An 18,607-nucleotide genomic window follows, 5' to 3' on the forward strand; every position below is an offset into this window, starting at 1 on the left:
TGTCCAGTCCTTTTATAATTTTATATGTTTCTATAAGATATCCTCTCATCCTTCTAAATTACAGTGGAATACAAGCCCAGTCGCACCATTCTTTCATCACATGATAGTCCCGCCATCCTAGGAATTAATCTCGTGAACCTACGCTGCATTCCCTCAATAGCAAGAATGTCCTTCCTCAAATTAGGAGACCAAAACAGCACACAATACTCCAGGTGTGGTCTCACTAGGGCCCTGTACAACTGCAGAAGGACCTCTTTGCTCCTATACTCAACACCTCTTGTTATGAAGGCCAACATGCCATTAGCTTTTTTCACTGCCTGCTGTACCTGCATGCTTACTTTCAGTGACTGATGAACAAGGACACCCAGGTCTCGCTGCACCTGCCCCTTTCCTAACCTGACACCATTCAGATAATAATCTCTGACATGACAGAGGAATGTAAAATTGTGAAATGCATCGTCACGGTGGAGAGTCAAACTCTATTCCCCATTGGAGGGATGTCTGAAACAGAGAGCATGGATTTGAAGTGAGAGGCAGGAGGGGTAATCTTTCCTTACAAAGAGTAGTTAGTATCTGGAATGAGCTGACAGAGCAGGCAACACAGTAACAACGAGGATGCTGCCAGGACTCGAGGGCCTGGGCTACAGGGAGAGGTTGAGCATGCTAGGACTCAGTTCCATGGAGCGCAGGAGGATGAGGGGTGACCTTATAGAGGAATACAAAATCAAGAGAGGAATAGATCGGATGGATGCACAGAGTCTCTTGTCCAGAGTAGGGGATTCGAGAACCAGAGGACAGAGGTTTAAAGTGAGGGTGGAAAGATTTAATAGGAACACGAGGGGTGACTTTTTTACACAAAGGGTGGTGGTGGGTGTATGGAATGAACTCCCGGAGGAGGTAGTTGAGACAGGTACAATCCTGACATTTAAGAAACATTTAGACAAGTACATGGATAGGATGAGTTTAGATGGATATGGGTCAAATGCAGGCAGATGGGACTCGTGTAGATGGGGCATGTGGTTGGCCTGGGCAAGTTGTGTCGAAGGGGGCCTGTTTCCTCACCGTTTGATTCTATGACTGTAACTCTATAACATTTAAGAGTTAAGAGTATTTAATTGTCAAATGACCAGGACCAAAATAAACATATTCTTACTTACTTAATGGCCAGCATAGATTTGATGGGCTGAAGGGCCTATTTTGATGCTCTTTTATTGATATATAAAACTCTAGGCTGATGATAGACTCAAAATGCTGGAGTAACGCAGCAAGCCAGGCAGCAGATAGACACAAAATGCAGCATCTCTGGAGGAACGGAACGGGTAACGTTTCGGGTTAAGACCCTTCAGGCAGCATCTCTGGAGGAAAGGAGTAGGTAACATTTCAGGTCGAGAGTTTTCTTTAGATGAGGCTGATGCCGGCAAAGGTGAAAGTGCTGATGGAATAATTGGTGGTAACGTTCTTGAAATTGCAACACATCTCCCACTACGTCGTTAGGTTATTAAATATTCAATTTAAGCAATTTCAAAACACGGGAACAACTATTTCTTTTGCCCAGAGCCTTTTTCTCATGTCGTCTGCCTCTGCGATTGTGGGTGTATCTAACGTTGCCATGTGTTGTTTGTATTTGTCCACAGTTGAAGACAACAGCCTGGCCTTGAAGGCGAAGGTCACCATCGACGATCTCTTCACTGAAGAATTCAAGATTCATGATGTTGAGGCTGAGTGGATCAACGGTAAGTGTAAGGGGTGGGCTGGGGGTTGAATGATCTGAGTGTCCTGCACAGCTGGCAGCACTGTGGGCAACTGGTAGAGCTGTGCCTCACAGCACCAGAGACCCATGTTCGATCCTGACCTCGGGTGCTATCTGTGTGGAGATTGCACATTCTCCCTGTGACCTCACACCACACACTGTCTCAGCAAGGCCACCGGCATAATCAAGGACGAATCTCACCCTCGTTACTCCCTCTTCTCCCTTCTCCCATCAGGCAAGAGGTCTAGAAGTGTGACAATACACATCTCCAGATTCAGGGAGAGTTTCTTCCCAGCTGTTATCAGGCAACTGAACCATCCTACCTACAACTAGAACTACTTACTACCTCATTGGAGAACCTCAGACTATCTTTAATAGGACTTTGTTCCATTACATTATTCCCTTTATCATGTATCTGTAGCTGTGGCTGTCGATTGTAATCATGTATAGTGTTTACGCTGACTGGTTAGCATGCAACAAAAGTTTTTCACTGTACCTTGGCACACATGACAATATACTAAACTAAACTAAAGGATAGTGCTAGTGTACAAGAATAACTGGTCAGTGTAAACTCAGTTGGCCGAAGGGCCTGTTTCCAACGACTGGCCGGGTTTGTAGGTTTAGGGTTTGGAGGTGGCCTCTGTAAAGTGGGTAGGGAGTGGATGCGAAAGTGGGATAACATAGAACTAGTGGGGATGGGTATTCGATGGTCGGCGTGGACTCTGTTAGTCGGAGTTAGCTCATTTCCATGCTGTATCTCTAAGCTATACTAAAGCTAGAACATGCAATACATTTATTAAACTGGCAATTCATCTAGCAGATGGAAGGCAAGAAACCATCTGTCCAGATATGCTTAGTATTCTTTAGTCAGAGGCTGGTGAATCTGTGGAATTCATTGTCACAGATGGCTGTGGAGGCCAAGTCAATAGATATTTTTAAGGTGGAGATTGATAGATTCTTGATTAGTATGGGTGTCAGGGGTTATGAGGAGAAGGCAAGAGAATGGGGTTGGGAGGGAGAGATAGATCAGCCATGATTGAATGGCGGAGTAGACTGGATAGGCCGAATGGCCACATTCTGCTCCTATAACCTATGAACTTATGACCAGGTGTGCCCATCTTTTCAACCGTCCCTCAAGAATAAATTATTTGAGATTTTATATTATTATAATACACAGTCTCTCAGGGATTCAGAGTCCCTGAAGACACACTTGACATTGCTGCTATGATAAATGAAAATCATTAACACCGATTGGATTTATTACCATTGTTGGATCAGGTGAGGTAAAGTTTCAGGATTAATGGACTCCTAGGATTTTGGAATGATTGCCTTTTACACACTGTTACACCAAGTGGAGTTAAACTGCTGGGTGCATCAGCAAGCCCTCATTACTCAGTGCTTCCATGTTCCAGAGGCATCCTTTGCTTTTCATGGCCATAATAGATGATGGAGTTTAATCTTCATGTACCACCAGGGGCGTGTGAGTGTTGGGGGAGGGGGGTCGAGGGAAACTTTTTTTCAACCTCCCATCTTGCCGGAGATGCAACTGGTTTTCCAGATCATATCTCTGGTCGCTCTGCGGCCTAACATCCTGGAGCTGGAGGACTGACTTAGAGCAACACCGCAGGGCGTGGACTTAATATCAGAGCCGATCCCTTGCCTGGGATCGCGCCAACCGCGGCCTGCGGAATTTACATCGAGAGCTCGCAGTCTCGGGAACGGCCATAGATGTTGGGTAGCTCCAACGACGCAGAAGTTTCGATGGCCCGACCCGGAGTCCACACACTCGGCGCAGGGAGCTGATCGCCCTTATGCGGAGGGTCTAAATGCCGCCGGCTACGGGAGTCAAGATCGTCCCGTCAACGGAAGGCTCAATGCCCCCGACCACGGGAGAACAAAGAAGGGAAGAGATTTGAACTTTTTTTCGCCTTCCATCACAGTGAGGAATGTGGAGGAGTCACTGTGGTGGATGTTTATGTTAAAATGTATTTTGTGTGTTCCGTGGCTTTTTAATCGTATGAATGACTTGGCAAATTAAATTCCTCATATGTTGAAAACATACTTGGCTAATGAAGTGTTATTGTATTGTATTGTATTGGATTGTGAAAAATTATGTGGACAGTACCATCGCCTGGAATCATCTTCTGTGGTCTGTCCCTTAAGCAATACCGCACTAATGGGGTATCCCAGGCACGGGCAACATGGACTGAGGCTCCACTGTCGTGCACTGAGGCCATACTATTCCTGCTGTCCCTCTCCCCTCCCACTGCACCCGACCCAAAGCTTTTTGCCAGCTGTAAAACAGTGTGATGGATTTACAATGGCATTCGGGAAGCAGCATTTAAATGAGTGAAAGTTATCAGCAGTTGAAAATATGATATTAGTTGTAACTAATTGTGGCAGCACAGCTGGTAGAGCTGCCATAGACACAAGGAGAATGTGCAAACTCCACACAGACAACACCCGAGGTCTGGATCGAACCTGGGACTCTAGCTCTTGTAAATGGCAGCTCTACCAGCTGTGCTGCCTGAATTAGTTACAACTATATTTATATTTTCAACTGCTCATAACTTTCAATTGTTTTTAAACGTCTCCAAACGCAACTTAAAAGACCATTAACGATCCTTCGCACCTGTTACAGCTTAGTTTAGGGATACTACATGGAACCAGGCCCTTCGGCCACCGGGTCTGTGCCGACCAATGATCACCCCATACACTAGCACTATCCTACACACCAAGGACAATTTTACAGAAGCCAATTAACTTACAAACCTGCACTCTTTGGACCGTGGGAGGGAACCGGAGCACCTGGAGAAAACCCACTCGGCCAGGGGGAGAATGTACAAACTCTGTACAGACAGCACCCGTGGTCAGGATTGAATCTGGGTCTCGGGTGCTGAAAGGCAGCAAATCTACTGCTGTGCCACCGTGTCAACTTGACGGGCCAAAGGCCCTGTTCCGATGCTGTGTTATTGATTAGTGTTGAAAACTCTAGGATGATGCAGGCAGAGGTTAATGTGACACTATCGTGAGAGAACAGGTGAGTGTCAGGACATCCATTGAAAATGGCCTGTGTTTCTCCCCGGAGCATCCCAACCACTCTTCCAATGTTGATACTTTTTTAAGCTTTGGCTTAAAAACTTTTTCTTGGAATTTGTAACTGAAAGAAAAACAACGGGAACTTATCTTGTCACCAGTACTCGCTGGAGTGGTGAAGTGTGGAACTCAGTGCTGCATGGCTCCATTAAACAGTGTATTAGCTATAATGAGGGATAGACACAAAATGCTGGAGTAACTCAGTGGGGCAGGCAGCATCTCTAGCAACATGGATAAGTAATGCTTCGAGTCATATGGAGCCTTCTTCATTCTTCATTCCGTTGTAGAGAATGTGAGGAGAGTAAAAAAAATGAGATTAATGTAGGATTTGTGTAACATCGATGGTCAGTATAGACTCGATGGGCCGACAGGCCTGCTATCATTTATCATCATTCTATAACTCTATGACTGTCATTGTTCGTTACTGTTAATGCAATGGGATCCACTGCCAGTAAGAATAATGGATAAAGAAAAGGGCTTTCCAAAGAGAACTGGATAGTCACTGGATAGGTGCTGGCTCCAAGGGCCGAATGGCCTACTCCTGCACCTATTGCCTATTGTCTTTTGTCTCTTGAGAGTGAATAATTTACCAGGCTTTGGGGAAGGAGCAGGGAAACAGGTCTGGTATGATTGATCTACGGGAGGCCAACTTCAAACCACCTCCTTCTGTGTCTGAACGGTTCTGTTGTTCTATCCCTACTGTCAAGATGGATATCAAGATGTCTGAAGAAGGGTCTCAACCCGAAACGTCACCCATTCCTTCTCTCTAGTGATGCTGCCTGTCCCGCTGAGTTACTCCAGCATTTTATGTCTACCCCGGATATTTAAAAAACCTCAATTTTTCAGCAAATTAATTATGCGATCATTTTATGTATTCGTTATAGAGCTTCTTACAGTATGAGTTCAGGATGATCCAATGTGCTTTACAACCACTGGTCTCTTTTTGAAATAGTAGTTGCTGTACTGTCATAGAGTTGCACAGCGCAGAAACAGGCCATTCGGCCCACCATGTTAGTGCTGACCACTGTGCTTATCTCTACTCATTCCATTCACCCACATTTGCTCTGTTGGCTTCAATGTCTTGACGATCCAAGTGCTCTTTCAGATGTTTCTTAAGTGTTGTGAGAGCCTCTGTCTCCATCACCTCTTCGTGTGGTACATTCTATAGTCCACCAAGATTCAAGATTCCAACATCTACAGGTTGTTATGCCTGCAGATCCCAACTACCATCTGTTGGAGAAAATTCCTCTTCAAATCCCCTCTGATTCATTCTACCTTTCATCTTAATTCCCTGCGCTCTCATGGTAGACAACCCCCACCCTGGGTAAAAATTCAATTCAATGAATGATTCGATTATACTTTATTGTCACATGCACCGATGTATAGTGAAATGCTTTGTTTTTCATGCAACTTGGTAAAATCATATAACATACCTCATCCAGGCAGCACACAAATGTTGCCATGTTTCCGGCGCCGAGCAGTCCTATCCTCTGCCTGTCGCTGCACCCCTTCCATGCTGCCGGGTCCCCCAATCGTTCTTGACGGTCCACCTATGCCCTTGACATTCCCATCACTCTCGATTCTGACCATCTACCCCATTCATGCCCCTCGGAGTTATGTACACCTCCATCAGGCTACCCCTCAGCCTCCTCGAGACTTTACTCTTAGACCTTACTCTCGGTTTCTCGACCGAGACCCGGGTTCGATTCTGACTGCAGGTGCTGTTTGTATAGAACTTGTGCATTCTCCCCGTGACCACGTGGGATTTCTCCGGATGCTCCAGTCTCCTCCCGCACTCCAAAGACGTGCAGGTTTTGTAGGTTAATTGGCTTCTGAAAATTGTAAGCTGTCCCGCATGTGCAGGATAGTGCTAGTGTACAGGTTATCACTGTTCAGGGCAGACTCGGTGGGTCGAAGGGCCTGTTTCCATGCTGCATCTCTGAAGTCTAAAGTTACTCCGGCATTTTGTATATTTTTTTGTAAACCAGCACCTGCAGTTCCTTGGGTCTAGAGAATCAGCAATTTTGTTTGAAAAGTCTAAAATATCTGAATAAGACTCTGTAGGTTTCCTTTTGGATACCTGCCATGCTCTTAAATGATAGTACACCCATCACTGGGAATCATTGTTAAACCATGGTGGAGCCGATCCTGGACTGACTCTGGACTCTGGTCCTGACCAAGGGGGGGTAATGGAGGAGGACTGGCCAATTTTTGTGCCTTCCACCACAGTGTTGAATGCTGTGGTGGATGTTTGTGTTACAGTTTTATTGTGGTTGTGTGTTCTTTACTATTGTATCGCTGCAGACAACCCACATTTCCACCAGCCTGGCTGTGTGGCAATAAATTATATCTATCTATCTATAATTGTAGACTGCCACCTGAGAGCAGATATGCATCTACTGTTTTCAGCAGATCCCTGGGAGGCCAGAGATAATACTTTGCATGATCTAACTCTGCAAATGAGCAATTTTCTGTGAAGAAGGCAGTCTGATAAATTATGCATGTGAGCCTTCTCTCCAAGAAACGAAAACTGCACCAGAAATAGCGGCGTGCAAAGAATTAAATCAGTCCAGGGAAGGAACCTGGATTTTCGAAAGGTCCGTCCTTCGGTGAAGAAAGTTCTTGGCTCATTTTAACACCCTTTGTAAACACCAGGACATTCTGGCCTGTGGCGCAGTTTACTTTAGTTCACTTTTAGTTTAGAGATACAGCATGGAAACAGGGCCTTTGGCCCACCGAGTTCGCACTGACCATCGATCACAGGTTCACATTAGTTCCATGTTATTTCACGTACTCGTCCTATCATTGCACACTAGAGGCAATATACAGAGGCCGATTAACCCAAGAACATCACACATCTTTGGAATGTAGGCGGAAACCAGAGCACCTGAAGAAAACCCACATGATCACTGGGAGGATGTGAAAACTTCACTCAGGAGAACACCCAAAGTCAAGATTGAACCTGGGTCTCTGGCGCTGTGAGACTGTGCCACTGTGCTTCCCAGTTACAGTCTGTTACATAATTTTGAAGAGTTTATGTTGCAATGTTGGAAATGTAGTTACAAATCTATGCCTAGTTAACTCCCAGCACACTATTAAGGCCTTATGGGCCTGTCCCACTTACGTGATTTTTTCGACGACTTGCCAGCACCCGTCATAGTCGCAGCAGGTCTCCGAAAATGTTCAACATGTTGAAAATCTAGCGGCGACCAGAACAAGGTACGACTCTTTGGGTGACTACTCACGACCATACAGGCTTCACCCCGCGACATGTCGCCAAGGTGTCGTCTGTATGGTCGTGAGTAGTCTCCTCAGTCGCCCAAAGAGTCGTAGCGTCTTTCTGGTCACCACGAATTTTCAACATGTTGAACATTGACGCCGACCTATGACGGGTGCAGGCAGTTGCCGAAAAAGTCGCGTAAGTGGGACAGGCTCATTACATAAACCAATTTGGTTGAGAAACTCACCACTGCTTTACGCGATGTTTGTTGTGTCTGTTCCTATCTCAGATATAATTAAATTCATAAGTTCTAGGAGCAGAATTAGGCCCATTTGCCCCATCGCCTTTCAATCATGGCTGATCTTACTGAATAATGAAAGGCCTGGTTAGAGTGGATGTGAATGTGTGTTGCGGAGAGTCTAGGACCAGAGGCCATAGCCTCAGAAAAGGACGTACCTTTAGAAAGGAGATTTCTTTAGTCAGAGGGTGGTGAATCTGTGGAATTCATTGCCACGGATGGCTATGGAGGCCAAGTCAATGGATATTTTAAAGGTGGAGATTGATAGGTTCTTGATTAGTTCAGATGTCAAGTGTTATGGAGAGGAGGCAGGAGAATGGGGTTGAGAGGTAAAGATAGATGTCTAGGATTGAATGGCAGAGTTGACTTGATGGGCGGAATGGCTTAATTCTGCTCATGCAATTTATAAACATCTATCTTCCCTCTCAACCCCATTCTCCTGCCTTCACCCCATAACCCCTGCCAACCATACTAATCAATTAAGAGGGCAACTCAGTCCCACATGAAGCCAGATTCAAGGTAGAGGTAAAACCCAAAATTCCCTCTAACAGTGACCATCTCCTCTGGCTTAAGGTGGTGGAGCCGGTGGAGCAAAAAGCTCCATGCATGTTGTTCCCCTTGATTATGACAGCAGGGCTCACATTGTACGAGCACAAGATTCCACATGTCCGCTATAATGGACTTCTCATAATGCAGACAAATTTCTGTTCTATTATTTCTAAAATGGTGGCACAGATACCAAGACTGAGCCACAGTGTACGGGCACTGATAGACGCATAGTGTAGACTGTGTTTGAGTTATGTTGAGAAAATTACCTTAGACAGAACTGCAGATGGAGTCTGCCTTGGTGTACGCGATCTCCCAGTTGCCAAACATTTTCCTTTCCTATTCCCATACTGACCTTTCTGTCCTGGGCCACCTCCATTGCCAGAGTGAGGCCACGCAAAAATTGGAGGAATAGCACCTCATATTCCACTTGGGCAGCTTACAACCTAGCGGTATGAACGTTGATTAACGTGATGCCATTTCGAACTAAGATGAGGAGACATTTTTATCCTGACCTTGGGTGCTGTCTATGTGGAGTTTCCACATTCTTCCTGTGACCACATTGGTTTCCTCCAGGTACTCTGGTTTCCTCCCGCACCCCAAAGAATTGTGTGAGTTTGTAAATTAATTGACCTCGGCAAATTACCCCTAGTGCGAATGGGTGATGGATGGTCGGCATGAACTCGGTGGGCCAAAGGGCCTGTTTCCATGCTGTATCTTTCAATCAATCAATCAATCAATCAATAATCAATCAACTTGTAGGAGCTGCTTTATTCTGGTGTCTAAATGCCAGGCAGCAGTTCACTGGATGCTCGTTACCTCCAACACGGTTCAGCCCAAGTTAGACAAGCTGGAGATAGATGCAAAATGATGGAGTAACTCAGCGGGTCAGGCGGCAATTCTGTGGAAAAGAAATAGGTGACCTTTCGGGTCGAGCCCCTTCTTCAGACTTCTTCAGGCCCTTCTTCAGGCAAGCCAGTGTGCAGAAAGGAACTGCAGATGCTGGTTTATTAAAAAAAAGACATAAAGTGCTGGAGATACTCCGAAGAGTCTGAAGAAGGGTGCTGACCCGAAACATCACCTATCCACGTTCTCCAGATATGCTGCCTGACCCGCTGAGTTACTCCAGGACTTTGTGGATGTTTTTATTTCAAATGAATGTGTACAAAATCATGAGAGGAATAGATCGGGTAAATGTGCAGGGTCTTTTGCCCAGAATAGGGGAATCGAGGACCAGAGGACATAGATTTAAGCTGAGGGTAGAAAGATTTAATAGGAACCTGAGGTGCAACTTTTTTACACAAAGGTTGGTGGGTGTATGGAACAAGCTGCCAGAGGTAGGTGAGGCAGGTACTATCGCAACGTTTAAGAAACATTTAGACAGGTACATGGATAGGACAGATTTCCTATTCTTCTTCAGTATTCAGTCTTGACCCGAAACATCACCTATTCCTTTACTCCAGAGATGCTGACTGACCTGCTGAGTTACTCCAGCATTTTGTGTCAAGCTGGTGCAAGGTTTGCAGAATGTTAGGTTTAAGTTTTCTTCAATGCAAATTAACTTTCTGCAGACTTTTGCACAAGGTTAAAAAAACATTGCACTTGCAGACAGCTCTGCTCACAAAATCAGCCTTGCTCCCTGAGTGAATTAATCACCAATTGAAGTCTCTGCTACTTGCTCTTTTTTTCAGGAGCAAGGACACTTAAAATCCTAATTTTATTTTTAGATTTGCTAAGAAGTTAACTACTGTACTTCAATGCAACCGGCAAATGATTCTGCATAGTTTTTGTAAAGTAATTTGTACTTGCTTGAAATCAGGTCACTCACAAATGGTGAGAGATTTTGCAATCAATCTATTTTCGGCTGCAGTGGTAAAACTTGCAACAACTTACTAGTAATAAGTACATAGGTTATGATCCAAAATCATTCTAACATTATACTGAAGTTTGATGGTTATACTAAATGTTACATTTGGCAATAGAGTCACAGTCATACAGTGGAAACTGGCCCTTCAGCCCAACATGCCCAAGACAATCAACATGCCCATCTACAAAAGTCCTACCAGCCTGCGTTTGGTCTATATCCCTCTAAACCTGTCTTATACATGTACAAGTCTAAATGTTTCTTAAACATTGTGATAGCACCCGCCTCACCTCCTCCAGCAGCTCGTTCCATACACCCACCACACTTCGTGTTAAAAGTTTGCCCCTCAGGTTAAAACCATTTCCTGTTTCTTGATTCCTCTACTCTGAGCAAGAGGCTTTGCGTGTTAACCCGATTTATTCTTCTCATGATAATGTACACATTAATTTGCCAAAAAAACCCAAAATGCTGGAGTAACTCAATGGATCAGGCAGCATCTCTGGAGAACTTGTATAGGTGATATTTCGTGTCGGGACCCGTCTTCACACATACTCCAATGCTTAGTGCCTTTTTTTTTATAAATCAGCATCTGCAGTTCCTTGTATATACAAATTAATTTAACTGGAAAAACAAAGAAAACATGTTTTTTTTTATACCTGGAATGAATAGGGTTGAGTTATGAGGACAGGCTGTTTTCCATGGCAAAGTAGCAAACATCTCAAGCATCTTCACTGGAGTGTTATCAAGCAGCATTTGAGATAAAGGAGAAATTAGTATTGGCAACCAAAATCCTGATCGAAGAAGTATCTTTTAAGGAGGAAAGAGTTTAGAGAAAGTTGGAGAAAGGTTTAGAGAGGGGATTCCAGGGAATGGGATCTTGGCAGCTGAAGACACAACTTTAGTGTTGGGGCAATTAAGTTCAAGGACGATCAGGAGACCAGAATGGTAGGAGATGGAGATATTGGAGGCATATATCCAGGGCCAGATTTACGTATAAGCTAGACAAGCTTAAGCTTAGGGCCTCGAGATCTAGGTGGGCCTACTCACCTCGTCGCCCCACCGGCTCTTTGCCTGCTGACCCTCGCCACTCCACCGCCCTCCAGCAGCCCGCAGCAATCGCCTTACCTGCAGCCTGGACTCAGCACCACGCTTCCACGCTGCAGATTCCCACGACCCTGAGTTTGACTGCGCTGGGTCCTAGTGCTGGTCCCCCTAACCCAGGTAACCACAATGGCTGTTCCACTGGGTCTTCCCCATTCCCCTCAAACCGTGTGACCCCAGCTCTTCCCCATCCACACTACAGTCCTCACACCCCCTACCCCCTCACCACCCCCCCCCCCCCCCCCACCAGACATCACCTCGGCCTCAGTCCACTCACCTGCCTTCCTCCGGCCCCAACCCCATCCCTGCCGTGTGTTCACCATCCCCCCCCGACCTCCCCCTCTCTGACACCGAACGGTCGGTCCTCAGCAGACGTCTTACCTTTGTCCCTCTCCGTCCCCACCTCAATGAGTTCTGCGCCCTCCGCGATTTGGAGCTCTTCTTCCATCGCCTCCGCGGCTTGGCCTTCCGAATCGGCCACTTCCTATCGGAGACTGCGGCTCCGGAAGTCCACAGGCTGAGCTGGGTGGAGATTCACGCTGGCGGCCCTCGGCAAAGGGATCCTAGAGCTCCGTTATATTAAAATCAGCGTGGCCCAAGGCTGGGAGCTCCGCAATCCACAGGTCCATGATGTTGAAGCAGCAGGCCCAACACTCCAGAGCTTCAAACGGCGATCCAGGTAAAGCATCGCCCGCTCCGCGGTGAATCAAATATGTATTTTAAAACCAACTGTTTAATGACAATATACAGTAGGATCTAAAAGTGTCACACTGTCACTGTCGGGTAGTCATGGTCCTCTAGTCGTGGGGGTGGGGGATTGGGTAGGGGGGGCCTCACAAGTGAAATAGCTTAGGGCCTCTCTTCATCTAAATCCGGCCCTGCATATATCACTAGACCAGAGAAAGGGAGCAATAAGGCAATAAGGCATCAAGGGATATGAAAATAAGTGTAACAATTTTAAGACTGAGGTGTAGCCAGAATCAACAGCCAAGCAAGACTTCAGTGATTGAGGGGAGGAGGGGACGCTGAGGAGTTCAGACCAGAACATGTGTTGCGAGGGAACTGCAGATGTTAGTTTACACCAAAGATAGACACAAAATGCTGGAGTAAGTCAGCAGGTCAGACAGCATCTCTGGAGAAAGAGAATAGGTGGTGTTTCGGGTCAAGACCCTTCTTCAGACTGAGTGTCGGGGAGAGGGAAACTAGAGGTGTGAAAAGGTACAAAGAACAAATGAATGAAAGGTATGAAAGAAATTAATGAAAGCCAGCAACGATGATCAAGAAATTGTGGAGCCCACAATGGTCCATTGTTGGCTGTGGGGAAAGGTGATAACGAGTGGATACAAACAGTGAAATGAAGCAGGGTGGCAGTTAAACTAGTAGGACGACTAGGGTGGTGGAGGGAAGGAGAGAGAGAGGGATGCAAGGGTTACTTGCCAGGCTATTGTTCACTTGGACAGTGCTAGTTTGTAGACATAAATGTAGCATTATGTCTATCGCTCCTTGCTATTGGTGCCTAAGGTGGCTCGTCAGCCTTTAAGCTGCTTAAGCTGTTTAAGGGTCTGACTCCCTAATTTAATTAATTAATTTTACTTTTTAAACTTTAGTGATCTTTTTGTGATATTAAAAACTCAAAGATTTAACTAGAGGGCATAAGTATAAGGTGAGAGGGAGAGTGAGAGTCAGGGGAGAGGGAAACTAGAGGTATGAAAAGGTACAAAGAACAAATGAATGAAAGGTATGAAAGATATTAATGATGATATAGCAACGCTGATCAAGACATGGTGGAGCCCACAATGTTGCCAATGTACACCCTACTACAGTTTCTTTAAACCTAGCTTAAGTATCGTGGAGGGCTCGTGGGTTCGTATAGATTACCTTCTGATCCACGGTCATCAATTAAGGTGACTATTGAGGGCTAAACCCTTGAGACATTGTAAAAATTGTCACTATACATTAGAGGACCAAAATAGTCTACCCCCACATCTGTGAATGGAGGCTTATCAGGTGTAATCCTCTGGAGTAAGATTGATTTCTCACCTTTTCATTCCTCATGATTCGAATGGCCTTATCCTGCGCCTATGATTTGTGCACTTATGAAACATGCCCTTCGACCAATTTGTCCGTGCTGACCAGGATGTCCCATCTATGCTCGTCCCACTTGCCTGTGTTTAGTCCATATCCCTCGAACCATTGCCTGTCGATGTACAGTAGATTCTCCTTATTTCTGAAGACCTCTTCATTGCAGAGTTTGCCTGCTGAGCTCAACTTGCAAGCAGCGATGTGAGTTGAATATTTAAGGGATGCACTGCTGGGTTTCAGGAGAGTGAGGGCATGTGACTGTACGGGCTGTGTTGAAGATGAATTTATGTTTTGAACGAATAATTCATGCGGAGGCCGGAGGGCATCGACAGATTATTCAACACATCTGCATGCTTCTCCTCCGAATAACTTAGCAAATCTGAAATTAGGCCAACATATAGTATTGTTGTGTCAAATGTGTTTGTAAAGTTGCAGCAAGTAGGATTTTCATAGTTCCAGTTTGTATCCGGATTACGACAAACAAATACAATACAATACAATACAATACAATACAATACAATACAATTCAATTTATTGTCATTTGGACCCCTTGAGGTCCAAACGAAATGTTGTTTCTGCAGCCATACATTACAAAACAAAAAGACCCGAGACACAACACAGTTTACACAAAAATACATTTGAATCTGTTGAATCTTATCTATTCATTTCAGTTCCCGGCAAGAGTCCACGGCAAATCTATGTATGAATGCATGGATGGACGGATGAATGGATGGATGGATGAATGTCCTTCCACAACAGAACATTGTGGGACTAAAGGGGCTGTCCCACTTGGGCGCCCTTATCCGCGAGTTCTGGCGAGTTTGCCCTCGACTTACACTCGCAGCATGGTCGACACGAGGTCGTAGGAGGTCTTCGTAACTCTCCTTCATGCTCGAGAGTGGTGTCCGCGTACTCGAGGCCTCAGCTAGGTCGCGGCGTTTTTTCATTATGTTAAAAAATGCCCGCAAGTAAAAAAAGGTCGCCATGGAAAAAATCAATACTTTTTTTACTCGTAGGTTTAGTCGTAGTAGTTCATAGTAGGTCAGCATGTTAGTCAGAGGTAATCGAGGGTAGTCAAAGGTAGTCGTAGATAGTCTTCATCATATTCGAAGGGAGGTCGAAGGAGATCGAAGGAGGTGGTCTTCACTCTCCACTTTTCGGTGTCCAATTTTCCCGAAGTTAGTCATAGCTAGTCGAAGCTAGTTTTCTACATAGTCGAAGGAGGTCTTCAACATGTCATTTTTTCAAACTCTTCTAAACTCGCCAATTAGGTCGCCCAAGTGGGACATCCCCTTAAGTCTAATGGGGAAGCCTCTCAAACAGGGGAAAGGGTATAACCCCATGGTCCCACAAGATTTACAATGGTGCTATATATGAAGAAAAAAAAGAGGTGTGATATTTAGGGGCAAACGGAAAGGCCATGCGGAGTTGGTGATCGAAGTAACGGATAATTCCTTAAAACTGGTGAGACCAGGAGACCAGTCCTAGCTGATCTCCTGAGCGTGACTTTGGTACAGCTTTTACATTCTCAGCTGACAAGATTACACAGAAATTTGATTAAGAGCAAAACCAGGTCTTGATTATGGAATGGAGATTACAGAAAGTCTTAGTTAGGTAACAAACTAAGTCTTGAGTGCAGAATAGAATGATCATCCACAAGTCGAACAGTTGACGGTGGATCCAATTTTCTGTAACAACGATGGGTGTACACTATAACATAATCAATGAAGTTCCTGAAACTTGGGTGTCATCAATGCTGCATTCTACTTTCAGGCTTTGTCTGCAGTTCCCTGTCACCACATTAGCACATTCCACTCCTCTTTACGTTATTAGCCCTCATTATTCTTTCCCCTACTACATGCGAACTCTACTGTGCATAAAATTACCAATATTGAATATATAGATGGACATTTAGAATGAATGAAGTTTCTTTTGGATATGTATTTTTATTACCATTTACGCTCACTTTTGAAATAAAAATTGATGTGATGCACCATCTAGCCAAGACATAATTGAAAGTTCCTTCTAACTCATCTCTCTCCACCCCATGGAAGGGCTGTTGGTGCATGGAAGCACCATCAATGGTTCAATTGTTCTGTATTATCACATGTACAAACGTAGAGTAAAATTATCTTTTTGCATACAGTTCTATAAAGTATTGCCATAGCTAAGCACAATCCCCGATTGGTACAAATTGCATAGAAATGGTCCATGGACACCGCATTCAAGAGTCGCCAGGATTTGCCGCTATTTTCAAACTCCAGTCCGGTCCACGCCCTTGGTCTTCTGGAGTGGCGCCCAATCCAGGTTGCTGCAGGCCCTCCAGCTATCGCCTCCATCTGGATCATTCAGTGAGCCGACGTCATTCTCCTCTCCTCGCCTGGCCAACTTTAGTCTTCATTCCCTGGGGGCACCTCCCATAGAAACATAGAAAATAGGTGCAGGAGTAGGCCATTCGGCCCTTCGAGCCTGCACCGCCACTCAATATGATCATGGCTGATCATCCAACTCAGTATCCTGTACCTGCCTTCTCTCCATACCCCCTGATCCCTTTAGCCACAAGGGCCACATCTAACTCCCTCTTAAATATAGCCAATGAACTGGCCTCAACTACCTTCTAACTACCGCAGCTAACCTTGAGGGCGCGGAAAACCTTGAAGACCTGGGTTCTCTCTCTTACCGGCCCTTGCTCTTGCATCCGCCGTCACCGCCCCCCCCCCCTCCCACCAGCCCGTCGCTCCATCACCAAGTTCCCCTCAAAGCCACACGTCTCACTGACTGTGATGCGGAAGGACCTTCATCTTGTGGACATTCATAGCTTAAAACGATGCCTCACCACCGTCTACTCAAGGGATTAGTATGTGTGCCCATTAACGTCATAAATGATAAGAGCACTAATTAAATGAATTCTCCAATTAGGTGTTTAAATATCAGTTGTAATTTGTGGTGAGAAGTGGAGTAATTGGGTCAACCATCCAGTGATCTGACAAAATAGGATTCACATGCAATAGTTCATAATATCTGTGATCATTATATTGTGTTGCGCAAACATTATTAGTCATCCACAAACTCTGTGTATCATATTTCTACAACCTAAGGATTTGCTTGGTTCATTACCTTTGATTGAAAAGGCCATAATGAGAATAACGAGCAGAATTGCAATCTTTCCACCGCTGTTGCTGTTTGGGGTTGTCTAAGAATGTACAAGGTACGATCAGGCATGGGCTGCAACAGTTCCTAGATCCTGGAACATCTCCACTATCTGGTTTTATCCCAATTACTCCACGAATTCTCTACTTACAAAAATCCGTGGATCATTGTTGAATGTACTCTGAATGTCATGGGTGGCAAGGTGGTGCAGTACACACTCCACAGACAATGTGAATGTGAATGATCACCCTGTGCACCAGCACCATCCTACACTTAGGCCCCCTTTAGTCATGGCTGACCATGGGTGTCTCCAGGGTGCTATTCCCCATATGGAGGACGCCTGTGCGTGACTTTGTTTAACATGGGGAGACTGGTGCACAGACAGCCACCACACAGTCCTTGACAGATCTGGGTCAGGATCCAGTGGCATGGAGTCCAAGATGACCGGAGACCTTTTCTGCTGCAGCCTTCATCCGCCTTCCCAGCTGTTGTGACACTCCACAATCCAACCAAGACCAGCCTGTTCCACCGTTGAGGTCTTGGTTGGATTGCTCTTTGTCAGAGACCTCTCCCTCAATCTTAACGCCATGTGTGGCCCTACCAGGAGCATAACTCCAGACGGCATCACTCTCAGGTCCACACAAGCTTCTCCACCACGACAAGGTGACAATCCAGTCGTACACACTGGGGACAATTTACAATTTTATTTTACCAAAGCCAATTAACCTACAAACCTGTACATCATTGGGATATGGGAGGAAACCAGAGCACCCAGAAAAAAATACCACAAGGTCACAGGGTGAACGTACAAACTCCATACAGACAGCCATCCGTATTCAGGATCGAATCTAGACCTGTAGCTCTGTCAGGCAGCAACTCTGGCATGGAGAATTCCAAAAATTCTCCGCACTGAATAAATTAAATCCATCCTAATCCAAAAATATTTTACCAATTCCACCCAGCCCGGATCCAAATATTTTGTCAAAATATACTCCTGATCCCACCTAGATACAAATGTATTGGTTACTTCCTTAGATGGAAATACAGTGTAGAAACAAGTCCTTCGGCCCAGTGAGTCCACACCGACCATCGCTCACCCAACCCCACGAGTTCTATGTTATCACATTTTCTCATCTACTCCCGACACATTAGGGGCCAATTAACTTGCAAACCCACACATCTTTGTAATGTGGGAGTAAACCAGAGCACCCGAATGAAACCCATACGGTCACAGGGAAAACATGCACACTCCACACAGACAATACCCAAGGTCAGGATTGAACATGGGTCTCTGGCACTGTGAGGTTATTTTTTCTATCCACAAGTGTTAAGCATGTGGAACAAGCATCCAGAGGAAATAGTATAGAGGCATGAACAATCGCAATGTTAAAAAACATTTCGGCAGGTACACGGGCAGAAGTGCTTTGGAGGGATATGGAGCAAATGCAGGCAAATACGACTAGTTCAAGCAGGTGAGGCCTGCTTTCTTGAGTTATAGGA

General features: G+C 45.3%; 1 protein-coding gene across 5 annotated transcripts in view; it reads left to right on the forward strand.

The window, feature by feature from the left end:
• dpp6 (dipeptidyl peptidase like 6) overlaps nt 1-18,607 on the forward strand; it is a 1,023,588-nt gene that overhangs the window by 722,852 nt on the left and 282,129 nt on the right. For all 5 annotated transcript variants that reach the window (XM_033044183.1, XM_033044163.1, XM_033044144.1 and 2 more), the window contains exon 3: nt 1,635-1,733. In XM_033044183.1, the coding sequence (XP_032900074.1) occupies nt 1,635-1,733 (99 nt within the window). The remainder of the gene's footprint in view (nt 1-1,634; nt 1,734-18,607) is intronic.

Source organism: Amblyraja radiata, chromosome 2, assembly GCF_010909765.2.
Source record: "Amblyraja radiata isolate CabotCenter1 chromosome 2, sAmbRad1.1.pri, whole genome shotgun sequence".
Taxonomy (NCBI): Eukaryota; Metazoa; Chordata; class Chondrichthyes; order Rajiformes; family Rajidae; genus Amblyraja; species Amblyraja radiata.